General features: G+C 58.5%; 1 protein-coding gene and 1 long non-coding RNA gene across 6 annotated transcripts in view; one reads left to right on the plus strand and one right to left on the minus strand.

The window, feature by feature from the left end:
* Positions 1-26,366, minus strand: part of KLHL29 (kelch like family member 29) — a 281,972-nt gene that overhangs the window by 53,503 nt on the left and 202,103 nt on the right. For all 5 annotated transcript variants that reach the window (XM_045844674.1, XM_045844670.1, XM_045844672.1 and 2 more), the window contains one exon: positions 2,437-2,578. In XM_045844674.1, the coding sequence (XP_045700630.1) occupies positions 2,437-2,578 (142 nt within the window). The remainder of the gene's footprint in view (positions 1-2,436; positions 2,579-26,366) is intronic.
* LOC123822586 lies at positions 10,007-13,023 on the plus strand. The gene is made up of 3 exons (XR_006786365.1): positions 10,007-10,103; positions 10,456-10,544; positions 11,014-13,023. It is a non-coding gene; the product is annotated as an uncharacterized LOC123822586 (long non-coding RNA).

A 26,366-nucleotide genomic window follows, 5' to 3' on the forward strand; every position in this document is an offset into this window, starting at 1 on the left:
GAAAGCAGAGAGAAAAGAGGGCAGACCTCCACAGAGATCTGGCTTCAAATCTGGGTTCTGCCCCTCACTAGCTGGGAGCCTGGGGCAAGTGGCTTATCTTCTCTGAGCCTCACCCTTCCCAGCTGTTGCACGGAGCTAGCAACACCTACCTTGCAGGTCTCCCGGGAAGAACTGAATGAGAAAAGGGTGTCTGGTATGTGTTAGATGTTCCACACACGTGGGTGTTGTTCCTTCCTCTCTGGAGAATGTGTCTGAGAAAGGGTGGGTTTTTTTTTTGCAAGGGCCGGGCAAGAGTGGCAGGGCCTGGGGCTGGGAGGCAGAGCTGGGGGGCAGTGTGGGGAGGCCCGAGGGGCTGCTCCCTATGGCCTTGCTGGGGGGCCAGGCGGCCTCTGCATGGCCAGCCCTGGGGGAACTTGAGAAGACCGTTTTGTCCCCAAAAGGAAACTGTGGTTCGCCAAGGGAGTCCAAGGCCCTGAACCGCGCTGACACTGAGGTGACTCAGGCAGGCCTGAGCGGGGTGCCGGACGATACCGACCATGAGGGGCAAGGCCAGTCTGGGTTGCCTTTGACCTAATGAGTGTGGATCTAGGTCTCTGTCACCTGCATGTCACCGTAGTTTTCCTGATGCGTCCTCAGTGGCAGTGTAGATTAGGGTGAGGAGCTGAGGAAGGAGAGTCAGGGGGGCCACTCAGGACCCCTAGCCCCAGATCCTGAAAATTGGGGCTGGGGACTCCCTCAGGGGAATAAGATTTCGAGGTAGGGGGGAGGAAACAAGATGGCAGGGCAACTATCCAACCACCAGAGGGCGCTGTCCTGAGGATTCGTCCCAAGGGCACAGTGGGCCGCCAGGCTTGGAGTCAGCCAGACGGCGCGTTAGCCCTCCTTCTGCCCTCCCTCGCCGAGTGGTGACCCTAGGCACAGCCCTCTCCCCAAGGCAGCTTCCTCATCTGCAGTGGGACAGCAATGCCACCAGCTGGACAGGGCTGCTCCGGGCATCGAGATGACCCAGAGCAAGGCGCGGAACCCACGCGCAACAAATAGTTCTGATTCCGGTAACCAGGGAGGCGGGAGAAAACGAGAAGCTGGCAAACGTCGGTGAAGGAGTGCCAGCAGGGTTCTAGAGCCGGCTGCTTGGGGGGTTGTCTCCCGGCCTGAGGAAGGGGAGGCGGTGTCACCGTGGGCCAGCCTGGTGTCTTAGAGACAGGCATGTTCCTCTAAGCTCCGTGTTCTCCAGGATTAGCCAGGGAGCCCGGAGAAACGCACCCGAGCTTCAGGGCGCAGCGGGCGAGATCTCGGGGAGCTCTGCGGGGAAGACACAGCGATGCCGCACCACGGAGCCAACTGACCTATGAGCCGGGAATGGCCCCGAGGACGCCGGAGACCCAGAGAGCGGTGTCTAATGATGTGAGGCACGCCCTGCTCACCACTGTCACCCGTGATTCGGATGACGGATGGGAGACACCGTGACTAAGTCTGCAGGCGACATAATGTTGGGAGGGCCGGGCACAGGTCAGCAATGAAAGCAGGAATCTAAGAGATCCTAAGGGTCACCCAAAGACATTGACAAGGTCTTGCCCTTGGGTCTCCACACCCAAGGGCCTCCCCAGGTTGAGAGGAGAGGGACAGGGGTCAGAGTAGCCGCAGGACAGCACTGGGGCCTTCCTGCTGAGGCAGCACGTGACGTGGCTGCCAGCAGAGCAGAAGCCACATGAGGCTGCAAGGGTCCCGGCAGAGGGGCTGAAAGAAGGGGGGGCAGGGCAGACCGCACAGGGCTTCCTCGTGGTGGGTCACCGGGATCGTCGTCGAACAAGGTGAGTGGGGCGACTCCTTTGAGGGTGATGGGACTAGGAATGACGGACTCTGGGGTGTGGCTGGAGAACCCGGGTGTCCATCCCACGGAAGACTCAGTGCGGGGTGAGTGGGACCCCCAGATATCTGTGGGGCTGTGCTATGGGGGGCTGAGTGGACTGGTCTATGTGTATGTACCCCAAAGGGAGGTCTGGGACCCATGGGGGACAACAGGGAAGGCTTTTGCTGAGGTCACAGCTGTCCAAAGAAGGCCTGGGGTGCTGCGGGAAGAGGTGAGCAAGCCCCCAGCCCCATTCCCATGTAAGTGTTGGCAAGGCGGAACTTCCTGGGAAGGTGTGATTTGAGAAATTTGTTATGAATCAGGGCACTGATATTTGGGAGTAACTAACTATTCAAAATGACCCTAAGCAGATCCGCAGTCACTCTCTCTCCCCTGCTTCCTCCCAAACACTTTCCTGAGCAGCAGAGATAATGCTCACAGTGCGCCCGTCCCACCTGGCCCAGCCTGAGGTCTGGGCTGCCGCAGACTGTGGGGCGGTGCCCGCTGAGGAGCTTGGGCCCGGGGAGGCCCTGACACCCCTCCCAGCCCCGGCACAGGCGTCTCTGTCCGTGGGAGGAAGTACACACCTGGGTTGTCGCTCTCCCTCATCTGTTTGGAGGGTGGCTCATCAGTGTCCCAGGGTGTGGACTGATTGATGGGCGTCTGCCCCCACCGGATGCTGGTCGTGAGTCCCTGGGACTGACTGTCCGCTTTGGAGATGCCGGGAGCCTGGGGAGAAGCAGAGCAGGAGGGTGAGCACAGCCTGGCGAGGGTCCTGCCCTGGGATCCACCTCCCCATCCCCCCATCCCTCCCACCGCCCCAGCAGGTCTCCTGCTGCCTGAGCCACGAGGCTGGAGGCAGAGAGACCTGGCCTGAATCCAGTCCCAGGGGAAGCTGCAGAGCATTTTAGCACAGCGGTGATCTCTGCTGAAACCCAGCCTCCAGGAGCACCCAAAGCAGTGCCTCCCTGGCCGCCCTCTGTGGCCACTCCCTCCCCTGAAGCTACCACAAAGGAAACAGCACTCTGCCCTGAGATGTAAAGTCCCCTGGCCCCTGGGCCATTAATAAACTGCGACAACATCCGTGGGTGCATGCTGAGCGCCGACAGTGTGCTCAGCCCGGACTCAGCGCCACCGTATGCCTGGCCCTTTGACATGTGAGCGAACGGCCCTCCAAAGCTCCACTACCAGGCTCCACCCTGCCCTCACACCAGCCTCAGAGGCCCAAGAAGTCCTGCTTCAAAGGGGACACGGGGAAGGTGGGGACCCAGGCTAGCGGCGACAGCTCTCATGCGGCCACCAGGGCGGGAAGGCGGGGAACACCCGCACCAGGCCCCTCGGTCCCTCATTCTTCCCGGAAGGAAGGAGGCAGGCTCCCGGCTTCGGGTCTGACTCTCTCACGTGGATATTTAGAGCAAAGAGAGAATGAACCTCGGGGTGCAAGAACCCTTAGGACGGCACTGGTCTCCCTGAGCCACAGCCTACGACAGAGTATCACATGATCGTTAAAAGTCACGTTCACTAAGAGTTCCTAACGAGATGGCAAAAGGCTTACACGGCAACGTTCACGAGAAAAGCAGGACACGAGCAGACACGGAGAGAACCTCGCCGTGCAAGCCGTGCGTGCAGGAGGGGGAAAGCACGGCGTCAGCAGGGACGCCGTCCTCGTCCTCGGTGATGACGGGGGACTTCTGTTCTCCTGTCTGTACTTCTCTGCATTTGCCAAATTTTCTACTGTGGCCATTACCATCGTTATCATTATAACTACAGAGTGGGGCAAAGGGGGGTGTACGGTTGTTTGTATGGAAAATAATAAATAAATAACAGTGCAAGAATAAATCCTGTGTTTCATGTACTCACAACCGTAAACCTACTTTTGCCTACCCCGTACAATAATAATAATAAAAAAAAAACCCAAAACATGTTGGGGAGCCCCAGCCTGGGATAACCAGGCTGTGGCTCCCAGCAGTGCAGCCAGAGTTTCACCCCAAGCAGTCTGGGGTGAAGGGTGAGAGGGTGGGGACAGCCACGAAAAGCCAAAGGAGCCCCAAGGGGCGGCCGCAGACCTTTCTCGGGGGTGGCATGGTCCTGGCGGCCTCTGACAGAAGCTGACCCAGTAACCTGGCTGTGGGGGTGGGAGGGGGCGGGCAGGCAGTGCTCTCTCCTGGGTCTCTCCGACAATGGACACGAGGGGTTGGGGGTGGGTACCAGCAGAGGGCGGGCACAGCTCTGACTGGGGCTCTGATGCCTAAAGCCGAGGACAGCGGAGCCGCGTCCCATCAGGACCAAAGGCGGCACTGAGCTAATTGCATTAGGTGGCACTTTATCTCTGGCCTGCGTTTCAGATGCTTCTCGTCTGTGAACAGAGCGGGAAACAAAGGGAAAGGGTGACTCTCCAGAGGAAAGAACAATTCAACAAACAGGCTTCCTTCCCAGAGGCTCCTGCCCCATTTTTGTCTGGGGGGCAGATGGGAGCCTGGGGTGGGGCGGAGGGGTGGGGATTTGGCCGCACTCCCCAACAGTCTTCCGGAACTTATGGAGCAATGCTGTGGCTTCTAGACCGCTCTCCAAATAGCTTTGCAGGGTGCCCTGTCTGCAGCCCCTCTATGTTCCCAGGTTTTCGGGGTGCTGGTGGGTTCAGAGGCACAGAGGATGCTTCCCGGTAATCAGAGGCGTCTGAGGGGGAAGAGCCTGTGTCTGTCTCACCCAGGGCCCTGATTGGGGTGAGGTCTGAAGGCAGACACCCCGGCCTCATCAGCTCCCTCCTTCTCTGTAAGACAGGCCCCCTCCTACCAGTAGGGGGTGCTGCAGCCCCTCTCTGCTACCCAGGATTTCAGGAGGCCTCCCGGCCAGAGGCAGGTTTGGTTCTTAGGGACTGCCTGCAGTCTCATCCCCGCCCTGCTGAATCAGCCTCCAGGGCCCTGGCTGGCACCTTCATGGGGTGGGGGCGGGGGGTGGGCTCTGGAAACTCGGAGGCCCTGGGCCCGGCCCTTACTGACGAACGGCGCTGCGGCCAGCAGAGGAGGCTGGGGTCTCCCGCTCACAGTAGGTCACCAGACTCCAAACTCTACCACTCCAGGAGGTCCAGCTTGTGCCTTAACGTTGGTTCCAAAACTCTCCTGCCAGCTCAGTCGCTTGTGCCTTTGCTGGTCAGTTGGTTTGGTCAGTAAACAAGCGCTGGGCCTCTGCCTGCGGGGAGCCCCGCCCCGCTCTGGGGTCACTAGTTCCAGCCGACTGGAGCACTCGGCTACCCATGCAGACAGAAGGCAGCCGGGGTGCAGGGGGTGACTGGGGGTGGCCACAACTGGTTCGCTGTCGGGCTGTGTCTTTCATGAATATTACAAGCGAGTTCTTATGTACAAGAAATTTGTTCTGCTGTGAGAAAAACAGAATCTTTTTTTTTTCCCCCTTAGGAAAGATAAATAAGGCCACTTGTACTCTACCCAGCACTAGCAACTTCTGAAGCTATGTGCAACTCGCAGTTCAGGCATTTTTATTTATTTTATTAAAATAATGACCTGAACATTCCGTCTTCTACGCCTTCCAGAAAAAACACAGACGCGGAGGCGCCTGGGCGCCCAGGTGGCAGGGGGCACGTCCGGCGGTGCGTCAGCCTGGCCCGACCCGGGCCGATACCCCTGCGGAAGGCTCCAGGTCCCCAGGAACCTCGTGGGCCCGGGTTCTGAAGGCTTCCGGGGCACCGCGTGCGGGTCTGCAGCTCCAGCTCCGAGTCCGGCTCTTGCTAAGTCTTTCCCCCAGGACCCAGAGTTCAGAGGCCCAAGACTCCACCAGAGGTTCTCCAGGCACCCCGCCCCCACCCCCGCCTCCCCCACCACGCCCAAACGCCAGGCCTCCTGGAGTTCCGATTCTCACCAGGGGGGGCGCCTGCCCACGAGAATGCCGCAGAAACCAGGGAGGACAGCAGCTTGGACCAGGGAGAGGAAGGTAGGACTGGGAGAGCCTCCCCTTGCCCCCTGCCACTGCCACGGTCTAGGACGTCAGTGAAGCCACCCAGATATCTGGCCTTTCCCCGGTGTTCCTGGCTGTGCTTCTCCTGTGACATGATGACACTCGGCAGAGAGAGGTAGACGAAGAGAGCCTGCCTGGCACCTGGAAGTGGCCCTATCTGCCCATCATCTGGCGGAGCAGGCTTCTCTCTGCTTCCCTTTAATGAGATGCTAATGAGATGCATCATTAACGCAGCAGCTTTTAAACCTCGGCTCTTGTAAATTTTCAAAGGTCACATTTTTACGGAGGCTGACAGCATCCCGCTTCTTGCAGCGACTGAAGAACACTAAAGACCCTGGTCCTTAATGGATGAAAAAGTCTCCGAGGCAGCGGCACGGGCTCAAGTGCCCGCTGGGCGCCGGTTGGGGGCTGGGGAAGCTCCTGCCGCAGCAGCAGGCCCCCTGGGCCCTGGGCTGTGCTCTACCAGCCCAGGCGGAGCTGCACGGGGGGCGGCTCCACCTGGGGGAGGTGTGCAGGGTGCAGGCCTCGACACTGCCGCCGTCGTTTGTGTGGTGCTGGCAGGCTGGCGGGGACTGCCTTCCGCCAAGTGTCACGGAGGACAGCCAGGCCCACCCTTCTCAGTGACGAGCCCTTCCCCTCCACGGAGCCCAGAGTCACCCAGGCCTCCCCTCCATGAGATGGGTCAGACAATGCCTCCCTGCTCACCCTCGGCCGGAAACACAGCTGGACGCTGGGACACGGTGATGGTCAAGGTTCGACTCCTGCCCTTGAGGAGTCTGTGCTGGTGGGATGGGACACGCCTGCACCGAGGACCCTGGAGGATGGTGCAGGCTGGGAGAGTGGCCACAGGACCACAATGCTGCGACACGACGCCAGCTCTGGGCCCCGCCTTTTGAGAGGACTCGCAGCCTCTGCCTGGGTCTCTCGGACCCTCCAGACCAGACCAGCGACCCGATGGATTCCACTGTGTGACTCGAGTCAACACCAGGGGCACTCAGGTGGTCCAGCCGAGCCCTCTCGGAGTGTCTGTACACAGATTTGTGAGCTCTTGTAAAATTTGTTCAAAGCCATGAAAAACAAAAGGATACGCGGTCTACTGTATATATTGCAAAACAGCAAAAGATCAGAAGTCCTTTGTCTGGCGCTCCTGACACACAAACGCCACAGTTTTGTTCGCATCCCTTTGTGTCCCACCTCCGGGAGGGGCCGGTGCCCAGGGAGCAGGCAGCATAACTGGGGCAGAGAATGCGGGAACTCCAGTCAGTGCGACCTCTCCCCAGGCACGGGCGGCGGGGTGGGGGGCGGCAGGTGGCCTTGCATGAAAATGGAGAAGCCACGGGTGACACGGGTGGATCACACTCGGAGCTTGCCCCTAGGGGTCCTCCCATGGAGGGGCTCTCCAGCGGGAGTGCTTGTACGTGTCTGGCGGGGGGGCAGGTTGTGAAGAAGGCAGGTTTCTGGATCCGCCCCCAGAGCTTCTGATTCAGAGGGTCCAGGACGGGGGGTGGACCCCTAAAGGTGGCTCCTGCACAAGCCTGCCAGGTGTCGCCGGTGGCCCGTGGACCTCACTCAGAGGCACAGTGACAGCCTTGACCTCCAAGCTCCCAGGCCACTTGGGCCCTGACTTGGTGACCTCAGAGCTGAAGCTGCGGGCAGGTCCTGGCTGGGCCAGAGTTTTGCGCCCTGCTCATGGCACTCAGAGGCGCCAGCGCTTTGGTCACGCTGTCTCCACGGACTCCCGCCCCCGGCCTAGGTTCCAAGGGGCCAGGAGGACACGCTGACAGACACCAAAGCTATAAATCTGGGGCCTCGGGAAGAACGAATGACATTTATGAGTCTCTCAATTCCCATTTCAGGATGGCTACTGATCTACACAAGAGGGTAATTGCAGTTAAAGTCCCACCGGGGGCTGGGGGACGCTCTCTGGAGCCCCCTCCTGCCCTCATTAATGAGGCTGCTCCCTTCGGCCCCCCGGCCCCAGGCCAGTGCCCTCGGGCTCCCTTTGGAGCGGCACCATAACGCACTCTGGGGCCCGATGAAATTTCTAATAATACTAACCAATGATGTGTTAAATTGAGACACTTCTGGCTCGCACGCCGGAAACCGCATGATGGTTTAAAGGACCAGTGCTTACCTTTCTCTATCAATTTGCTGCTAAATTACTGCTTTCGGAGCGACTTACAGAAAAGTAATTCTTTATTTAAATTTTAATTTCAATCTTGTCATTTTAAATATATATTCAGATTCCAATCATATTACAGAGTATGATGGTGTCTCCGGAGGGCAAGCGTTCCTGCTGGGAGCTCGGGTGGGGGCGGGGGAGGGGAGAGGGTGTGGCTTGGGGGTGGGGAAGGGAGCTGTGCACAGAGGGAGGGACCCCAGGGGACAGTGTGATGAGGGTCCCCATGTGCTGGGGTCTGAGATGGAACTGCAGAGGCCAGCAGTCAGCCTTGACCCTGGCCCTGTGCTCCCAGCCTTTGTGTCCTGCCCGGAGGGTCACCTGCGAACACTGTAAGACGAAACCGCCAACTACTGCCTGTGCCGTCTCTCTCCCTGGGTCGGCCTAAGGACCCAGCCCTAAAGCGCTGCCCCGCACAGGTGAGACGGGGCTGCCGGCCTAGCAGCTCACACTTACTGAGCGCCTCCTACCTGCCCTGGGCACGGGCACGACGTGTTTCCCTCCCGTGAGGAGTTCTGTGCTCTCGCCTTCATGCCTTCATTGTCCAGGTGAGGGTCATCAGCCCGGAGAAGGACCGTCCTAGCCAGACCTGGGGCCCTTACCGCCCTACGCCGTCCTGAGACTCCCCGCGGTGCTCTGGGAGGGCCAGCCCGCCCCGCTGCGGCTGACGCCCCGTAAACAGGTGTAGCTGTGTCAGGGCCACGCTCACACTGCCCTGTGTGGGTGGCCCTCAGCGCCCCTCTCCTGGTGCCCACGGGGTGCCTGCCACGGACTCCCCTTCCTCCACTGTGTCCCCCCCAACTGGGCTTCCTGCTCTGATCCTGTCAGCATGACGGGCTGGGGAGCCAGATCCCCGGGGGCTTCCATCACGTCCCCCAACTCTTCAGACCCCCTAGGCCCCAGGCCGCGGACGTGTTCCTCCAACCCCTGCCCGTGCACTCTTGGCCCTTCCCAGTGGGGCCAGTTCTTCAGCCCCAGGCTAGGGCGGCGCCCCTCTCCAGAGCCGGCGGTGCACCGCAGGGTCTGCCCTCACGGCCTCTTCTCCTGCTGCTTCCTCTCCATCAGCCCCTTCCCCTCGGCTTTCCTTGTGCGAGCACCGCAGCTGCCAGTCCCGCACCCACCTGCCTCCTCCTCTTCTTCGGTGGCCTTTCCCCTCCCCGGGGCCAGGGCATCTGCCATTGGACTCCTGTCACCCCTCACCTGTCACCTCTGAACTCTTCCCACCCCAGCACTTCAGTGAGGACATCGAATGACCCTTTAAATGACCAGTCGCCTCCTGATGCCAAGTCAGGAGCATTTCCCAGCCTGTTCCTCTGACCCCCACACTGGCATCCTCCCTTCTCCCTCCTGGAACGCCTTCCCTTCCACATAGGTCACAATGCTGTTCCTGGCTCTCTCCCTCGGCGGTGCTGTTCACCAGCTTCTCTCGCCAGGTCTCCCACCTGGACACGCCCCGGGGCTCCGCCCGGTCCCCCGTGCGCCTCTTTCAGCACCTTCGGGGCCCTACCTTCTCTCTCAATTATCTTTCTGGCATGAAACACCTGCGCGGCAGCCATTGTCTCTGATGAGACCCAGCTTCCTATAGCATTCTGCGAGTATATTTGCTCCCCGTTTCCCGGCTTCAAAGCCTGCGGCTGAGAGACATTTCTGCTCAGAGTTCAGCACCGAGGGCTCCCCTCGCACATGCGAGGCAGCCGTGCCGGGGGCGGCGCCCGCACCGCGCCCTGTCCAGGCCCCCGGAACCTCTCCCGGTGGAGGGGCCTCGCGCACAAAAGAAATGATAAATCCGGCAGAACCTTCAACTCAAAGCTTTCAACTCTCCTCTAACAACATTCAACGGGAAACTTCTTAGTCCCCTTTCCAAGTAACTTTTCATCCATTACAAAACCCACACAATTTTCAAAGGGGCTTTGAAATGAGATCACCTAGAAAAAAAAAAAAAAGAGCCCATCGCAAACGGAAGTCTTTGAAAAGAAAGAGGCCCTTTCCTGTGCCTCGGCCCCCCTCTGGTTGCCGCTTCCCTTTCATTCCGCGGAAAGGTGCAGGGCCAGCCTGGCCCGCAGCAGCCGCCTGTGATGCGAGGGAGCGAGTGGCCCAGATGGACAGGTGAGGGGGAGGGCGGGGGGCACCTGCTCGCAGCGCTGGGGTGGGCCCTTCCTCGATTCCTCCACCCCCTTCCGACGGCCCTCACCGCTCCCCCCAACGGCCGTGTGCCTTGCAACCTGCCCGGCCTTGGCCCCGCTCACCCCGGCATTCGCGAGGAGGCAGCTCCCTCTGGACCGCGGCGACCCACCCTCATTCTGGTTGCCGGGGTGGGCGGGAAGGTAGGCATGGCGAGAGCAGCCCCGTTCGGGCCTTTGATGGGACAGCTCCCACGTGCTGGCCCTGCAGGCAGACACCTTGGCACCACCCCTCTCCCTCCTGGCCTCAGAGCCCGTGACACGCCTGTCCTCCCCAGGGTCAGCTCCAGACGCTCGGACACACTTCCGACAGTAGCCATTCCCGGAGCCTTCGTTAAGTGCGGACACAAAGTCCTCAGTGCATCTGGTAAGGAAAAGCCCTTTGTGCGGGCAGCTGAGCTAAAGGGGAGGGAGGAGATACATGAGGGCCCCCCACTGAACACTGGAAGCTCCAGCTTGGCCCGCGGAGGCCGAGGCCCTGAGTGCCCAATATTAATTTTAAACCAGGCCTCAGAGGCCTTCCTGGAGGCGGCTGCTCGCCACCCCAGGGGAAGCAGTAGGCCCTTTGGCACAGCTCGGTCGGGGGGGTGGCCTGGCCCCTCTGCCTCTGAGGGCCGTCCCAGGCCCACCCTCCAGGGCGTTCTAGGGTGAACAAAGGCCTCCTTGGGTGCAGGACCCACCCAGAGCCAGAAAGAACCCCAAGACTGAGAGTCCCCCTGACTGTCTGCACTCCCTCAGGGTCCCTTCTTCAACGAACCGCTAACACCCCTCAAATCCCCCTCCACCCGCCCTTTGAGTTGCGGGCCAGGGCAGAGCATTTCAGGTGTTCATCCCAGACAGGAGGAGGCTCTCCGGTGCGCGGGAACGGTTCCGAGTTCTGAAGCCTCCGCCACGCGGCCGGCACCGCGACACTCCCTCCGAGTGGGAAGTCGACTGAGTTCGACTCTCACGCCCAGCAAGGAGGTGCTGACACAGACGTCTTCGGCGACCTCATTAGAGGCCTAACAAGAGGGAGGACTGTGTCAGGGTCACCCCGAGGTCAGGCAGGACAAAGAAACAAACAATGCAGCACAAGTGTCCCTGTGAGGCAGCTCCTCAGACCTGGCTGCACGGCTCAAGGAGCTAAAACAGTTTCACTGCCGGGACTTCAAGATGCACCGCAGCAAGTTCAGCTTCAAGTGCGTGTCTCAGGACTGCGGCCTGGGTTCTGCAGCCCAGCAGGCCTGGGAGCTCAGCGGGACTGACCGCGCCTGCCGGGGAATGGTCCAGAAGCACACAACCGGGGCTCCCATTTACATCTTCCCCGCTCTCCGGCACCCCCTCTCTGCTCGGGCCACAGTCCAGCTCAGCTCCCTTCGTTCAGAACTGCGGTGGTTCAAGCGATTCTCCTTAAAGGGAACAGCATCGCTGAGCACCAGCTCGCCTCTTCGGGCTCGGAGAGCTTGCTGGGGCGGATGGATTCCGTCTAAACTCACAGGAGGTCCAGGCGCAAGAGGAAGAGCAGTGCGATTCCCAGGAGGTGGAGGAAGGGGGCGGGAGGCACAGGGGAGCAGCCCTCTCGGGTGGATGGACACACAGACTTCTCTCTTCCTCGGCAGTGAGGTGGGAGGGGTGCGGCTGTGGGAGAGCAGAGCTGTGAGGGTTCTGCCCAGCTCGGCGGCGAGAGGGTGCACCAAGGAGAGGGCTGTGGGGCTTGCCGCCTGCGGCTGCTTGCTGTGGATCCCTGGGCCGGGGGAGGAGGGTGGCAGACAAACTCCCTCTTCTGATGCCCCTTCCTTAGCAGAGGGGGCGGGCCAAGGCTTCCTTCTTCCCTTCATCTCCCAGAAGCAGCGCCAGCTACCACAGCCCCATCCATTCTGTGCTGGGGCCCATCACCTTCAGGTGCATCGTTCATTCATTCATTCATTCATTCACTCACCCCACACTTACTGAGAAGCTAGCCTGTGCCGGCAGACACAGCAACGAATAGCCTCTGGCCCAGGGGGCACACAGGCTGATGGAGGAGTCGCAATCCTAACTGTACCAGCTAATACCTATTGAACCCTCAGATGTGCCAGCTTCTAGCCCTCAAGACCCAGGAGCTTTCTGAAGCCGAGGTCTGAGTATCCACCTCCATTCCCCACTGTATCAGTCACCTTGTCCGCGGTAACGAAATACAGTAGACCGGGTAACGTGACGGCAGAGATTTATTTCTCACAACTGTTCTGCAGACTGGAAGTCCAAGATCAGGGTTCTGGGTGGGCTCTCAAGAGAAATCCTCCTGGCTGCCTTCTTGCTGTACCCTCACATGGCAGAGAGAGAGAGAGGGGGGAGGGGAATTCTAGTCCCTTCCTCTTTCGTAGTCCTATCTTGGGACCCCCATCCTCATGACCTCACCCAAACCAAATTACCTCCCAAAGGACCCATCTCTGAATGCCATCACAGTGGAGCCAGGGGTTCCACATAGGAGTTGGGGGATGCCGTGGGCGCTCAGCAAACGTTTGCTGAGCTGCACGGAGATCTGTCTGTCTGTTGTTTCTCTGTCCCACCTTGTCCCCCAGGCCCCGGCGTGGGGGGTTTTAACAGAGGGACACCGCAGGCCCGACCAGCCTACAGCTGGCCCTCCCGCCAGCCTGCGCTCTAATTTTCTGATGCTTTGCTGTTTCCCCTCTCACAACATAATCTCCCTGATCTCCAGTCTTTCCCGAATGCTGTGGAAAGGCTTGTTGTATTTATCTCCGGAGAATCTGCCGTGCCCCTGTGCAATTTTCCATTGTCATGGTTCATTTTAATTTCCTCTAAGGCTGTTGGCCACTCTCGTGTTCAGAAATAGCTTGTTCCACTTAATAAAAGCGCTTAAATATGCAGACATGAGAAGTTTCCTTGGCTCGCTCCTGAACCTCGCAGCGAGGGGAGTGAGTTGCATGCCCTGCCTTGCGCGGTTAGGCTGAGCACACGCCAGGGGGCCTGCGAGGGAGGGAAACTCAGAACGAAAGGTGTGGCGGAGCGGGACCCAAGCAAGAGCTTCTGCTGGAGACCCAGCGGCCGGGGTGGCATGCTTCTGTCTTCCAGCCCACAGTGCCCGGGGTCTCCCGAGGTGCCTCCTCTGCCGTAATCATCAGAGCTCTGGCATGGCAGGCGGAAGGTCTGGATTCAAGTTCTGCTCCACCTCTACCTAGCCTTGTGACCTTGCATGGGTCATTTCACCTCTCAGCAGCATCCTGCTTCTTCCTCTATAATACTGGTATGATAATTCTTCCAAAGGTTGATTTCAGCGAGGAGTGAAAAATCCTCTGCTTCCAGGGGCTCCGTGCAGAAGCTGGGCAGAAGTGGGGTTCAGCAAACGGCAGTGATTGTTCCTGGGAGGGGCCCCAAGAATGCCAGAAGGATGCCGCGTTGCAAGCAGTCTTCTGTATCAGCTCTCTCTGGGTTGCTGGGACCAGAGAGTCCCCCACTGACTGGGATTACCCAAGGGGGGCAGAAGAGAGGGTCGCAGGCTGGATCGTGTTTCCCACACTACGTCTACATGAAGCCTAGCCGTTTGGTCATGCGACCAAAGCCCAGTACCGCAAGCTCTGGTGGCAGCTGATCAGAATTGCAAGTCAAGGTCGTCGAGCCGAGTTGAGCCTGTAGTCCTAGTTAGCAGGGGCAGAGTCACAGGGCACCCTTCCTTGGCCTAAATAACAACAGTTAGGAGCCAAGAGTCTAGGGTGACTGCTATTTGGGAACAGGAAGAGGCAGGCACGAGGCACTGACTCAAAACTCCCAGTAGAACGGCCGCTGAAAGGCCTCCCTGCTGTTGGCTCAGAAAGCTAATTCCAGACCTGTGGGGCTTGGCGGGACGCCGGTGCCTCCAGGCCCGAAGCTCAGCTCTGGGGTGGAGGTGGGGGCAGGGAGGGCATTTCGGGTCCTAAGGGTCCCCTAGAGGGATGTCCCAGGCAGCCCTGTGTGGCTCACCCTCAATGCCAAGGGCCCCTTGCAAGCATTGCCTCTGGGGGCTCTACATACCCCCAAGAAGCCCCGCCCCTCGCGCATCTTCACTTAGGTCCGGCGCTGACGTCACCACCTGCCCAGCTCAGAGAGGTGGAATTTACAGAGTCACTTAGGGTCACAGACAGAAGTTGAGACTAACCGCTCACGCCGTGTGCGCTCTACAACCCCCGGCAACACACACGCTCACACAGCGCCCGCGTGCACGCGCACGCACTCACCTGCTGACACACGGAGCCCACAGCCTTACGCGCGCGTGCACGGAACCCCGGCCCCCCAGGGCAGGAGACGTCGGCAGACGCCCCTGCCCACCCGGCAGCTTCTCCTTTCTTCCACTGCTCTGCAGCGGAGCCCCCACGGCCTCTGTGCGCTCCTCTCCCAAACACGTTTTCCCGATCCCGCTTCCAGCCCGACCCGCTCCAGTTCTACAACGAGAGAACATCCACAAACACGACGGAGGGAAGCAGATGGCAACAATTACAGGCGGGAGAAAGCAGAGCCGTTCCCTCCACCGGGGCAGGCAAACACATCGTCCCCGGGCGCTCCTGGGCAGTCTGGCGGCAGGGCTCCCGGGGCCCGTGCCGCTGCGGGGACAGGCCGGCTCTGGGGTGGGGGGGGCCACGAGGGCCTCCAAGAACCACAGGCAGGCCCACCAGGACCTGGAGGCCGCCGCCTGCTCTCCAAGGTGGGCGGGGCAGCTATTCTAGCACATTCCAGACTACCTCTCCACCGCCGACGCAGTCTGAGGCCCGAGGTCCTTGGGAACGGCTGCCTCCCCTGCACGCTGGGCCCGCTGTGGCCGGTGGGGGTTGGGGCCAGGCTGCCTGGGTCAAATGCCAGTCCTGACCCTTACAAGTGGGGTGCGCTGGGGCAAGCTAGCGGACCTCTCTGTGCCATCCTTCCCTCACCCCTCACAGGTGCCGCTGGAGCCTACCCCGCGGGATCACGTATTCGCATGTGCACAGGACTTCGTACTAGCCCGGCCCACGTGGGTGCCGCATGCGGAAGCTGCCTCCTCATCTCCCACGCGGAGAGCCCTTCCTGCCGGGCACTCACTCAGCCTCCGGGGAGGCCTGCCCGGCGGGGGATGAGGAGGCAAACCTCAAGCTGTGCCCTGAAGGATGGACGGGGCACTGCGGGCGGGGAAGGCATGCACAGAAGTTAGGGCGAGTCCTGCTGCTGGTGCGGGGTGTCTGCGGGCCTTCAGGTGGAACGACGGATTGCGCGGGGGTGGGCGGAAGGAGTTTACAGTGTGAGGACGCGGAACAGTGTATGCTGGTCTCGCCGTCTGTGTACGTGACCGTCCACACGAGCGGCTGCAACCCCACCGTCGCCCACCCTGTGTAACGAAGCCCATGGTAGCACAGGCCTATCGACAGAAACCAAAGGTGAGTTCCTAGGGCATCTCACCCACATTGTAACTAACGGGTGTGGACAAATGGTGTTGCTCCAGGACCTGCCGTCGCTGCGCAGGAGAGGTCTGAGGAGTGGAGGAAGCCTCACGGTAGGGCAGGGGCTCCGCAGCGCTCCCAGCCGGTGGAGCGGGCAGAGGGGGCTTAACGCCGTCGCCGGCTTCGCCGAGACCCTGGAAGTCCCCCGCCTTTGTCTTCCTGGTGTGCGTCCAGGGCAACGCGAGTGTGGCGTCCTCTCTAATCAAGCTGTCGATGGGGAGTCCTGACACCCGGCATTGATTTTTCACCGGAGGAGCGGCGGTTTCCCCTCGTCGCCTCGTGTCCCGGCAGTCAGTTCATATTTTTAGACCGTGTCTCTTCTGTCCTCACAGACCGTGGCCTGATTCCGGGCCACTGGGACCTGGGTTGTCAGCGCTCGTGTCCCTGGGATGCTCGGATTTCTAGGGGAGCCCCAGTCAAGGCCTGCACAAGTGGACCCACTTTCCTGACCCATTTCTCCCCAGCCCTTGGGGAGCACCTAGTGACTGTAAATATTCCACTGGCCAGGCCGGGACCGCGCACTTACTGACACTGCCGGAGAAGCTGGCCCTCACTCGCAGGTCACCTGGAGAAGCCCCCGTGTGTGACGTATCAGGCCCAGAGCCTTCCTTGCTGTGGGGACATCACAGAATATTTCATTCACATTTTCCTTCCCCTTCTTGCAGGGGGTGAGCAGAGGGGAAGCCACCGGGTCTGGGGACTGAGGAGCAGGCGCTCTGGCTGGAACCTGCCACCTGCCATCAGGAGGCTGCCCTCCCCTGGCCTTGGAGCTGCAGCTGCTGTGGGCGTGGCTCACGGCCGGTCTCCCAGCAGCCTCGGGGTGGGTCTAGGGGCAGGGCAGAGGCCAGAGGCTGGAGAGCAGAGACTCACAGACACAGCGGGTGTGGCCCAGCTGCCGCACGTGCATCCTTGTGCAGTGCCTTTCTCTGCTCTCCTAAGCCAGGCGCCCAGGTAAAGGGTTAGGTCCGCCCGGAGGGGTGGCTGTGATGGCTAATTGTCTGTGTCAGCATGGCGGTGCCGTGGTGCCCACATGTGTGGTCATACACCATTCTGGATGCTTCAGTGAGTGTGTTTTGGGTGAGATTAACATTTGAATCATTGAACTTTGAATAAGCAGACTGTCTTCTCTGCTGGGGGTGGGCCTCATTCAATCAGTTGAAGGTCTAAAAAGAACGAAAGACGGACCTCCCCTGAGCAAGAGGGAATTCTGTTGGCAAATGGCTTTGAACTTGAACTGCAACCTGGACACTTCCCTGGGTGTCTGACCTGATGACCTGCCCTGCAGATTTTGGATTTGCTAGGCTCCATAATCACAAGAGCCAGTTCCTTAAGGTAAACATCATGTGTACACACACACACACACACACACACACACACTCATATCGGTGTGTACGGCATCTCCAGCGGAAGTCTGGGCCAGTCCTGGCCCAAAGGCTCCTCACTATGGTGGATGGGCCGCTGTGGTGTTCTTAGAAGGGAGAAACACTTCTGTGTCCCAGGCTGTGGCTTTCCAAGGTATGGAGCCTAGCAGGCCTCCCAAGCTTTCAAAAAATGCGATTCCTGCCATGCCACCCCTGTGTCAAGCTCCTCAGGGCTCTCCACTGTCCTCAGGGCAAAACTCAAGCCCTGCCGTGCAGCCCACGTGTCCCCCAGGCCTGGGCCCGGTCTGGTCTGCAGCCTCGTGCCTCACCACTCTCCTCACACACTCCTGCACCTTCCCTCCCCACCCCCACCCCTTCTCTTCTTGTCTGCCTGCCTCTGCATGCACAGTCCTCCCCAGAAGGCTCTGCTGCCACCTCTTTGCTTGTCTAACTGGAACTGAAACTTCAGTACAGCCATTGCCTCCTCCAGGAAGCCTTCCCTGACTATTCTCTAGTCCCAAGTCTGGGCTGTATCTTCCTTCTCTGGGTTGTAATGGGGCTCAAAGCTGATCTTGATCTTGGGTCTGCTTGTGGGTTCCTCAAGGGCCTGCGCAGGGACATAGTTGGCATAAAGTGTTTGCTGAACGAGTGACTGTGAGGACAATGAAAGGGTCACTTCACATGGGGTTTCCCCGCTAGCATACTCCAGTGGGTCACTCGGACTCATGTTTATGCCATTTTTGGGGGGGACAGGATACTGTTATTTGCCAAGACCCTAGAGAAAAAGTACTGAGGGTCTAAAGAGAAAGGATAACAAAATTTATTGTGCACTCAGCCTAGTAAGGACAGAGCTAAGCTCTTCATTATTTGATTGAATCTACTCCTTAGAACAAGGTTCACAGGCACCTTTCAGAGAGGTTACTTGCTGAAAGCCGACAAAGTAGAGTGGAGATACGAAGCTGGATCTGATTAGAAAACCCGTGTGCTTAACCACCGCGCTCCAGAGCCCAGTGTGACTTTTATTCTTGGTAATAGTGCCCCGGTGGGCTGTGGGGTCTGTGCCACCTGAAGCCCCCACCCCGTGTGGACCGCATCAATGGACCCTCCATACCCCCGCTATTTGTGGGCCGTGGGTGCTGGAGCTGGCCTGGCCTCTGAGGCGTGCACCTCAGCTCCTCTCAGTGCGCAGCCCGAGGTCTGGGCCTGCAGCTCCCCCTGCCCCGCCCACCAGCCCCAGGGCCCCATCACCTGGGTGGAAACAGAGGCTGGGCTGGTAAGAAGGAGTGGGCACCTCTCTGCTGCCGAGGGCCATCTGGGGGGAGAGGAGAGCTGCAGGGGCCTGCGAGGGGCTTTTCTGTTTTATTTTTTTTTTTTCACCAGAGCAGTCCCGAGGGTGTGGGAGGGACTCTTGCAAGGATCTGGGCCTCGATCCCATGGAAAGGGTGTTTGCAGCACTCAGGTAATGCTGAGTTTTACTTCCAGGAGCTCAGCAGGACCACGTGGCTGGGCCTACTCCTAGGAGGCCGGGCCAGGCTGGGAGTGGGGGCCGTGGGGCGGGTCCTGTGTGTTGGGCCTGTTCAGCCTGGGTCCTGTGCTCTTCCAAGGTGCTTCCTGGGTGGGAGGAGCCAGGAGGTACCAGGCGGGAGAGGCCAGGGCCACGTGCATTCCTGGTCCCTCCTGTCACCCTCTCCTTCTTTCCCCTCACGACACAGTTCATAGCGTCTGATTTTCTCAGCAGAGAGGCGGGGCCGGAGAGCTTTCTGGAGCCACTGGCCTCATTATGAAAACTTAGGGAATTTGGAGACCCTTTTTTTCTCATAGAGGACACAGCTGATCTGGTCAGGTTATGAATTCAGGCAAGATTTTAATATTTCAGTCCCTGCCTTCTTAATATCATCTGCATTACTCAGGTCCTCCAGAGAAACAGAGCCAACAGAATATATACGCAGGGTCCAGCAGAAATGATGCCTGCGTGAGCGTGGTTGGTGGGGTAATGATATGGGTACAATAATTTATAGTTTTAATTCGAACATTTCACCTAAAATGTCATATGGTATGTCTGAGTGTGATATTGTTATGTTACAGAATTATATGCTTATGATTTTGTAATAAAAGGGGATGCTATTTGTGCTGGACCCTTTACGTAAAGACTACGTGACGAGGAATCGGCCCACGTGATTCCGGAAGCTGAGAGTCCCAAGACCAGCGCACCGTGGGCAAGCGGGAACCTGAGGGAGGTTCCAGTCTGAGAGCTGGCAGGCTGGAGGCCCAGGAAGAGCCGATGTTTCCGTTTGAGTCCAAAGGCAGGAAGGAACCCACGTCCCAGCTCGAACAGGCAGGCAGGAGGATTTCCCTGTTGCTTGTGGGGGTGTCCGTCAGCCTTTTCATTCCCTGCAGGCTTCCACCTGATGACGTGCTGCCCGCCCACGTTGGAAAGCGCAACCTTCCTCCTCATCCCATTGATTCAGATGGGAAGCCCTCGCAGACACGCAGACCGGTGTCTGATGAAACACCTGGCCGTCCCCTGGCCCCGTCACACTGATGCATGAAATGAACCAGCATGCCATCTGCTACAGGGTTCACAGTTCCATCACCTCTTTTAGACAAATCTGTGCTGTGGGTAGGGAGAGTCCAGGCAGGATGGGGGGGGGGGGCGGGAAGAAAGAAAGAAAGAAAAACAGCCGAAACAATAAAAATACCAAGCAGGGCTTGAGAATTCCTTCCACGAGGACGGAACTTTTCTCTGGCTCTCCCTTCCGAAAAAATATGGTCCACTCCCAGGACAGGCAGGGTCTGCCTCTTCTCCGCCCCCAGCAAATAAAAGAAATAGCGCCGCTTCCCAGCCACACCCACTCCCGTCTCAGCTTAAGCACCACACAGCTTGCGTCCCAACCACTCAACACCCTTGGGTGCCTCTCCCGGCCCAGCCTTCCCAAGCGAATGCTTTCTGCATTACCCACAACATCAAAAATGTTCCACTGGTGGATTCAAGATTCCTAAAAAAATAGATTCAAAACACTTGAATACACTCTGAAGAAGCAATACGTCAGAGAAAAAGCTGTAACCTTTAATGTTGCTGGTATTGTCCAGACCGAGGGCCGATCGGGAGGGCTGATTCTCATTCTGCACAGCCGCCGCTGGGGGCGTGTGGCGGCATCCACCCGCGGTCCCCGGCTCTCAGAAGGGTGCCGCTGGTTTCCCAGCGTTTGCCTGGTGCCCGGTTATATAACCTGAAGGAAGAGTCACCATGCTTGAAGGCGATATTTTCCAAGAAACAGCCTTCCCCTATTAACGTGGAGGCCCTAAAAATAACACGAACGGTTTCTACAGCAATAACAAATCCTGCGTGGAATGTGTTTCGTCTGCTTGTTCCCGTCACAGAGCCCTGCGCGCAGAGCTGCAGCTGGGCCCACGGAGCCAGCTGGGCAGAGGGGAAGCTCAGTGAGTGGCTGTGGACGCAGACTTCACCACGACTGAAAGCCAGCCCGGAGCCCCCTTCCTCCACAAGGACAGGGGCCCACCCAGGCCTCCCTGCCAGGGGAGTCCCCCGAGGGTTTGCTGCACCTGCAGCCGGGAAAGCAGATGCTTGGACTTGCCAGGTTGTTTACTCTTGTTTCTTTCTGAAGGTCAATGTTACGGACAATCAAAGCAAGCTGAGGAGGCAGGGAGGCAGGAAAATGGAAACCTTTCAGACAAGTGAAAGGCTTTGTTTGCCTTCAGCAAATGAGACTATGTTTATAGTTTTACACGCTATTTCTATTTCACCAGCTTACTATTCAGACTGGGCTGGGCCAACACGCTGTGACGCGGTCACAGCCCTCATACAGAGAGAAGGCTCAGAAATGGGAAACAGACAGGAAAGGTGGGGACCCCCCTGTGGTCCTCCCGCAGCCCTGGGAGTCAGAACAGCCTAGGCTGCCGCTGCTGCTGTAGGAAGCCCACCCGGCCTTCGGGCTGCCTGCCTTGGTCTGGGTGGGGCTCTGCCACCAGAGTCCCCGAGAACAGGGCCGTCCAGACCTGCGGCGCACGATGCAATCACTTCTCACTCGCTCTGTGCCCTCGGAGAGGTTGCCAGATGACCCTGAACCCGTCTCCTGGTCTACAAAAAGTTCACGGGGTGAGCAAGGATGATGGAGGCCAGACCCCCAGCCCAGGGCCTGGTGCGGAACTCGGCTCCTCCACAATGATAGCTTGTGTTATTCTCATTATTCCAGAAAATGTCTTTGTGAATTGTTTGCTTAGTGATTGAAACTTTGTTCCTTTTTAATAAAATCTTGATTAAAAGAAGGCCTGAAGGCACCTCTGTTTTCTTTATTCAGCGGAACAGGGAGCGTGGTGAGGACAGTATTTAGAGACTCGGCAAATCTCTCACGCTCTCGTTCATTGCCACGTTTCTCTTTCCTCCTGGCGTCTTTCCCTCGGGGCCCTCCCCCCGCCCCCGATTTAAGAAAGGTTAGTTTAGGTAAAATGAGTTTCGAGTGCCCAACAACCTCCACAGCCTTCCTGTCCCAGAGCTGAAGAATCGGATGAACCCAGGCTGGGTGTGGGTGTTTTGTGGGGCTCAGGAGGACAGAAGCCGGTGGGAAAAGAAGGAGGCACTGCTCCCCGGGGCAGAGGGTTGGTGGGGGAGCCTGGGGACACGCTGCCTCGTGGGGGCTGTGACTGGAGCAGGCCTGGCCCAGTGGGGGGAGCAGAGAGGTCCATACCCCCAGCTGACCACAGGCCCAGCGAGGTCATCCTCATGGGTCCCGAGGGCACTGACCCTGGGATCGCTCACAAGGAGGAATTGAGGCCACCGGATCTGGAAGACCAGCGGCCATAGCGAGCGATCCCAGTCCCTAAAAGAGAAGCAGAGGTGGGTCCTGTGGGCCCTGAGCAGGGCAGAATGTTTGCTAGTTGGGGACAGAAATGAGCAGCGACTTGTGCTGGACAAGGGGGACGGGGCCGTTGCTCTGCTAAAGGCCGGTGCAGCCGAACCAGTCTGATGGGGCCACTGCATTTTAATGTAAAGCCCTCAGCACACACCACATCCACGCAGTGACCCCAGCAGGTACGTGATCGCCTGGCTGCCGATGCGGAGAGTGCAAGCAGGAGCCTACATGTAGAGCCGCCCAGACTGGAGTGAAGGGTTTTCTTCAAGGGGCCAGGGCAGGGGGCCCACATGAGGCATCCTGTTCTTTCCTGCCCTGTGCTGCTCAGACGCTGGGCCCACCTGCCCACCCATGGATAGAGTGCCCTGGTAGGTGGAGCAGGTTCCACAGGGTCCGGGACCTCCTCCCTGGCACGACGGCCCTTTCCACAGGGTCACTCTCAAGGAGAATGCAGTGGACGTGTGGGCTGTGGCTTTGGGCCATGAACGTGGCTGCCTCTGAGGGCGTGCTGGCTTCAGTGCGCTCTGAAAACTTCAAATCGCTCCAAAATCAAAGGCAGTGTGGGGGAGGGGCGGGTATCGTCCCCCAACACGGACAGTCAGGACACCACCAACAGTAGCTGCAGATAGGAAGGGCTGAGAGGAGTACTTTGACTTCTCTGCTCATTTTACTCAGGCATTTCAAACCAGGTTCAACTTCAAATAAACCTACCCAGTGTTAGAAATGCTACTCGAAGCCCACGGACTTGGAAGCACCAGGACGGAGGCTCTGGGGGCACCTGCACCCAGCGTGCTCTGGGGTGTGAGTACGGGAGCGTGCCTCAGGGGTCGGAGGCCCTGAGCGTGGCCCCTTCAGCTTCTCCGAGGGACCCCCCTAACTCATGTTTCTGAGACTTGCTCTTCCCAAGTATAAAACGGGATAGTAACACCAGCCTCATTTCAATCGTTCGTTCACCAAATATTTATTCAGCTCCTGCCCCAGGTCAGCATTATGCTAGATACTTGGGAGGTAGAAATAGCAAACACACACACAGAACCCGACAAGGACCCTGTCCCCATCCTCAGGGGCCTAGCAGGACTGAGAAAGAAAACACAGCGAGGTGACTTAATGGGCACGAAGCTGTCAGGCAGTGACGAGTGCGGAAGGTCCAGTCCGGGGATACTTGGACGTGCCTCGGGGAGACACTGAGGGTCCTGACTTATTTTCCGGGCCCACAGATCCCTACGAGGGGGGAGGAAGCGCGGGGACCGCTGGAGGTGGCTGCTCCGCAACCTGGGCCACCAGCGGAGCCTGGCGTCGGCTCAAGCGGAAGGCAATGCGAGCCTCTGGAAGGGGACTGAGTTTTCCCATCTGCCCAATGGGAACAAAGACGCCTGTGTCCAGGCTGGCGAGGAAGCCACGGAGGGCCTGGCGAGGCCTGGCGTGCTGCGACCACGTGCACGGGGGCCTCGGCGTGGGTTCCTGTCCGGCTGTCCTGCTGGCAGTTTGCAGCAGGGCCTCTGGAACCCGTGACTGGATGTGTTTTTAACCGTCTAGAGGCGCTGTCACCCGCCATCTCTGAACTACTGCTCCGGCCCCTTTCTCTCTCCGCGCTCTCTGGCATTCCCATCACACCTGCGTTCGCCTTTTCCCTGTAATCCAGTGTCTCCTGCCTCCTGCTTTTGGCGTTTTTTCCCCTCTTGTCCCTCTGTACTTAGTGTTGAGTATTTTTTTCTAAGCAGCTTCTCAGTTCACGGTTCTTCCTTTGGTTGCACATGTGAAACTCATCATTGGGTTCTTCGTCTGGGGCATTGTTTACACGTGGTTCTTTCCAACAGTGCAGTTTTCGGTTCTCTGCTGAGAGCCCCGGTCCTGTCTGTGAACGCCTCCGTCGTGATGGGCGTGGCTAAAGTTCGAGTCTGGTGACTCCTACCCACCTGCAGCTGCTCTGGGGCTCCGTTTCTACTTTTTGTTGCTTCTACTGATATTTGCTCATGTTGTCTCCTTGTGTTTCGTTATTTGTGTGTGTGTGTGTGCGCGCGCGTGCCAGATTCTTTCCTTGCACATTACTTTTAAAAAAACCCTGAGGCCTAGGGTAAGGTTATGTTCCTTCCAAGATTGTCATTTGGGCATCTGGGTTGATCTGAGATCATCTTAACTCAGTTTGAAGAGCGGAGGTGATTTGGCCTCAGTGTGAGAGGGGCCAGTGTGCCGTCCTTCAGAGCCCTGACCCGAAGCAAGTGCGGGGGTCACCGGTTTCTACTGGCCCCATGGGGGACTCAGGACTCTGGTCCCGGCCCTGTGGTCCTGCAGGAGCTCGGCTCCCGGCTGTCCCTGCAGAACTAGCAAACTGTCCCAGGGGCAAACGGGCCCGAGGTGCCGGGCTCAGCCCCACGGGCCTCTGTCCTTCACCGCGCCCCGGTCAGATAGTTCTTCGCTACCTCGGTAACACTCCAAGGGGCAGAAGGATTGGTCGGAATTTCCTAGTCTGCCATTTAGAACACGGAAATTTCTAGCACTTCTTACCATCTAACATATTATATATTTTCGTTACTGATTTTCTTATTGTCTTCTCATTTGCTAGAAGGTAAATTCCATGAGAGCAGTTCGTTCTGTATGTTTCATTTATTGTTCTCTCCAGAGCACTTGAAACTGTGCTCGGCACACAGTAGGTGCTGAACACACAGTAGGGGGGGATGCATGAATCCGCTGTCTGACTTCACAGCCGCAGGGCTTACCCCACAAGCAGGGATGTGCATTTCCGTTTCTGTAAGAGCATCTGAGATCCAGGAGTCAGGGGACTCGGGCCAAGTGTCTATAGTGACTTGGGACAGAGTTGGGACCCAGGGCTTCCGAGTAGCATTTCAGGTGCTCGTCCCACTGCACAGAGCTAGTCTGCTGTCCTAGGACCAAGGACAAGGCTGGGGTGGTGACAAGGAGCAACACGCTCATCAGCCGGTGGGTGAAGCTGGGAATTTCAGGATCAGCCTCACCCAGGTCCCACAGGACAAATGCACACCGAGGGCCCGTGGGAGGCGGGAGTGGAGGACACACTGTGTTTTTAAACTCGCTGTCCCTGCAGGTCTCGTGGTGCCACAGCTCCAAAAGCACCAATTTATTTATTTGTTTGTTTAAAGATTTTTAAAATTCATTTTTAGAGAGGGAAGGGAGGGAGAAGAGGAGAGAGAGAGAAACATCAATGTGCGGTTGCTGAGAGCTGTGGCCTGCAACCCAGGCATGTGCCCTGGGTGGGAATCGAACCTGTGATGCTTTGGTTTGCAGCCCGAGCTTAATCCACTGAGCTATGCCAGCCAGGGCAAAAAACACCAATTTATGAATCTCATTCTGGGAACAAAATGAAGAAAATTGCCCATAAAACTGCTCAGAGAGTAGCGAACTATCCATAAATGCTCCTTCAGATGGGACAAGATAGGGTACCATGAAATCAGCTGGTTCTCAATTGGGGTGCACGGGGCCCCGGGAGGGCAGTGGCAGTCCAGTTTGGGGCGTGCGTGGGCCAGGCATGGCTCAGCAGGCCCAGCGAGGACAGAGGGAGGAGGCAGCCCCGCTCCCTCCGCCCCGCTCCTGGGTATTTCTAAGCCTTGGGGGTAAGGGCTTTGCTGGCAGCGAGAGGGGCACCCTGGGGACGCAGGCTCCCCACTGAGCCCCGAGGGACTGTCTGGTGCATTTGTCACAAGACGCATCTGCTCAGCCCACCCTCCTGCCTGAGTGACAGACCTCCCACCACCGGGTCACTCACTGGACGTAGTAGTTGGGCCCCTGGGCTCTGAAATCAAGCAGGGATCTGGGTTCAAACCCAAAAAGGAGTTTGGTTCACATTGGCCACTCGTGTTGGTGGTGTGCCGTGGGCCCATTAACTTCTTTGGGTCTTAGTTTCCTCACCCCTAAAATGGGGCTGACGAACCAACCTCACAGGCTGTGTTCAAAGATCGTACCAAGTCCACACGTGCAGTGCCCACTGCTGGGCCTGGCACACAGCGTACGCTCCTGGAGTGCACTCGCGTGTTACCACCGCCGCCCTCCCCGAAAGGCTCAGACCCTCCCGTTTCTCTCTTCCCCGCAGCTGTCATTAACATCTAGGCCCCCAGCATCACGGATTTCTGCGTCTGGACCCACACGGGGGTCCTCGCTTCCTGTCTCATCGAGACACAACACAGCCAGAGAGAACACTGCGAGGAGCAGACCCGGTCACCATTCCGATACAACCTTCGGTGGCTCCCCACTGCCCTGGGGATGCGGTGCAAACCTGCCTCTCCCTCTCAGGCCTGACGGCTGCCCCTCACATGAAAGGGATCGAACTACTTTAGGGTTCCTAAGTGCTGAGCTCTTTGCCAGCACTGGGCCTCTTTCGTCTGGGGGTCTCCTGCTCATCTCTCAGGCCTCTGTTTGGACAAAATGCCCATGTGGCTTGCAGTACCAGCCACAGCCCTCACTGGCGACGCCACGCCTTGCTGAAATGGACGTGCCCCTGTCTGACACCACTCCCCGACACCACTCCCCGCCCTAGAGTGTGGGGACATTCCCGTTACCACGGCGC

This window comes from Phyllostomus hastatus, unplaced genomic scaffold, assembly GCF_019186645.2.
Source record: "Phyllostomus hastatus isolate PE091 unplaced genomic scaffold, TTU_PhHast_1.1 phas_contig_402, whole genome shotgun sequence".
Lineage (NCBI taxonomy): Eukaryota > Metazoa > Chordata > Mammalia > Chiroptera > Phyllostomidae > Phyllostomus > Phyllostomus hastatus.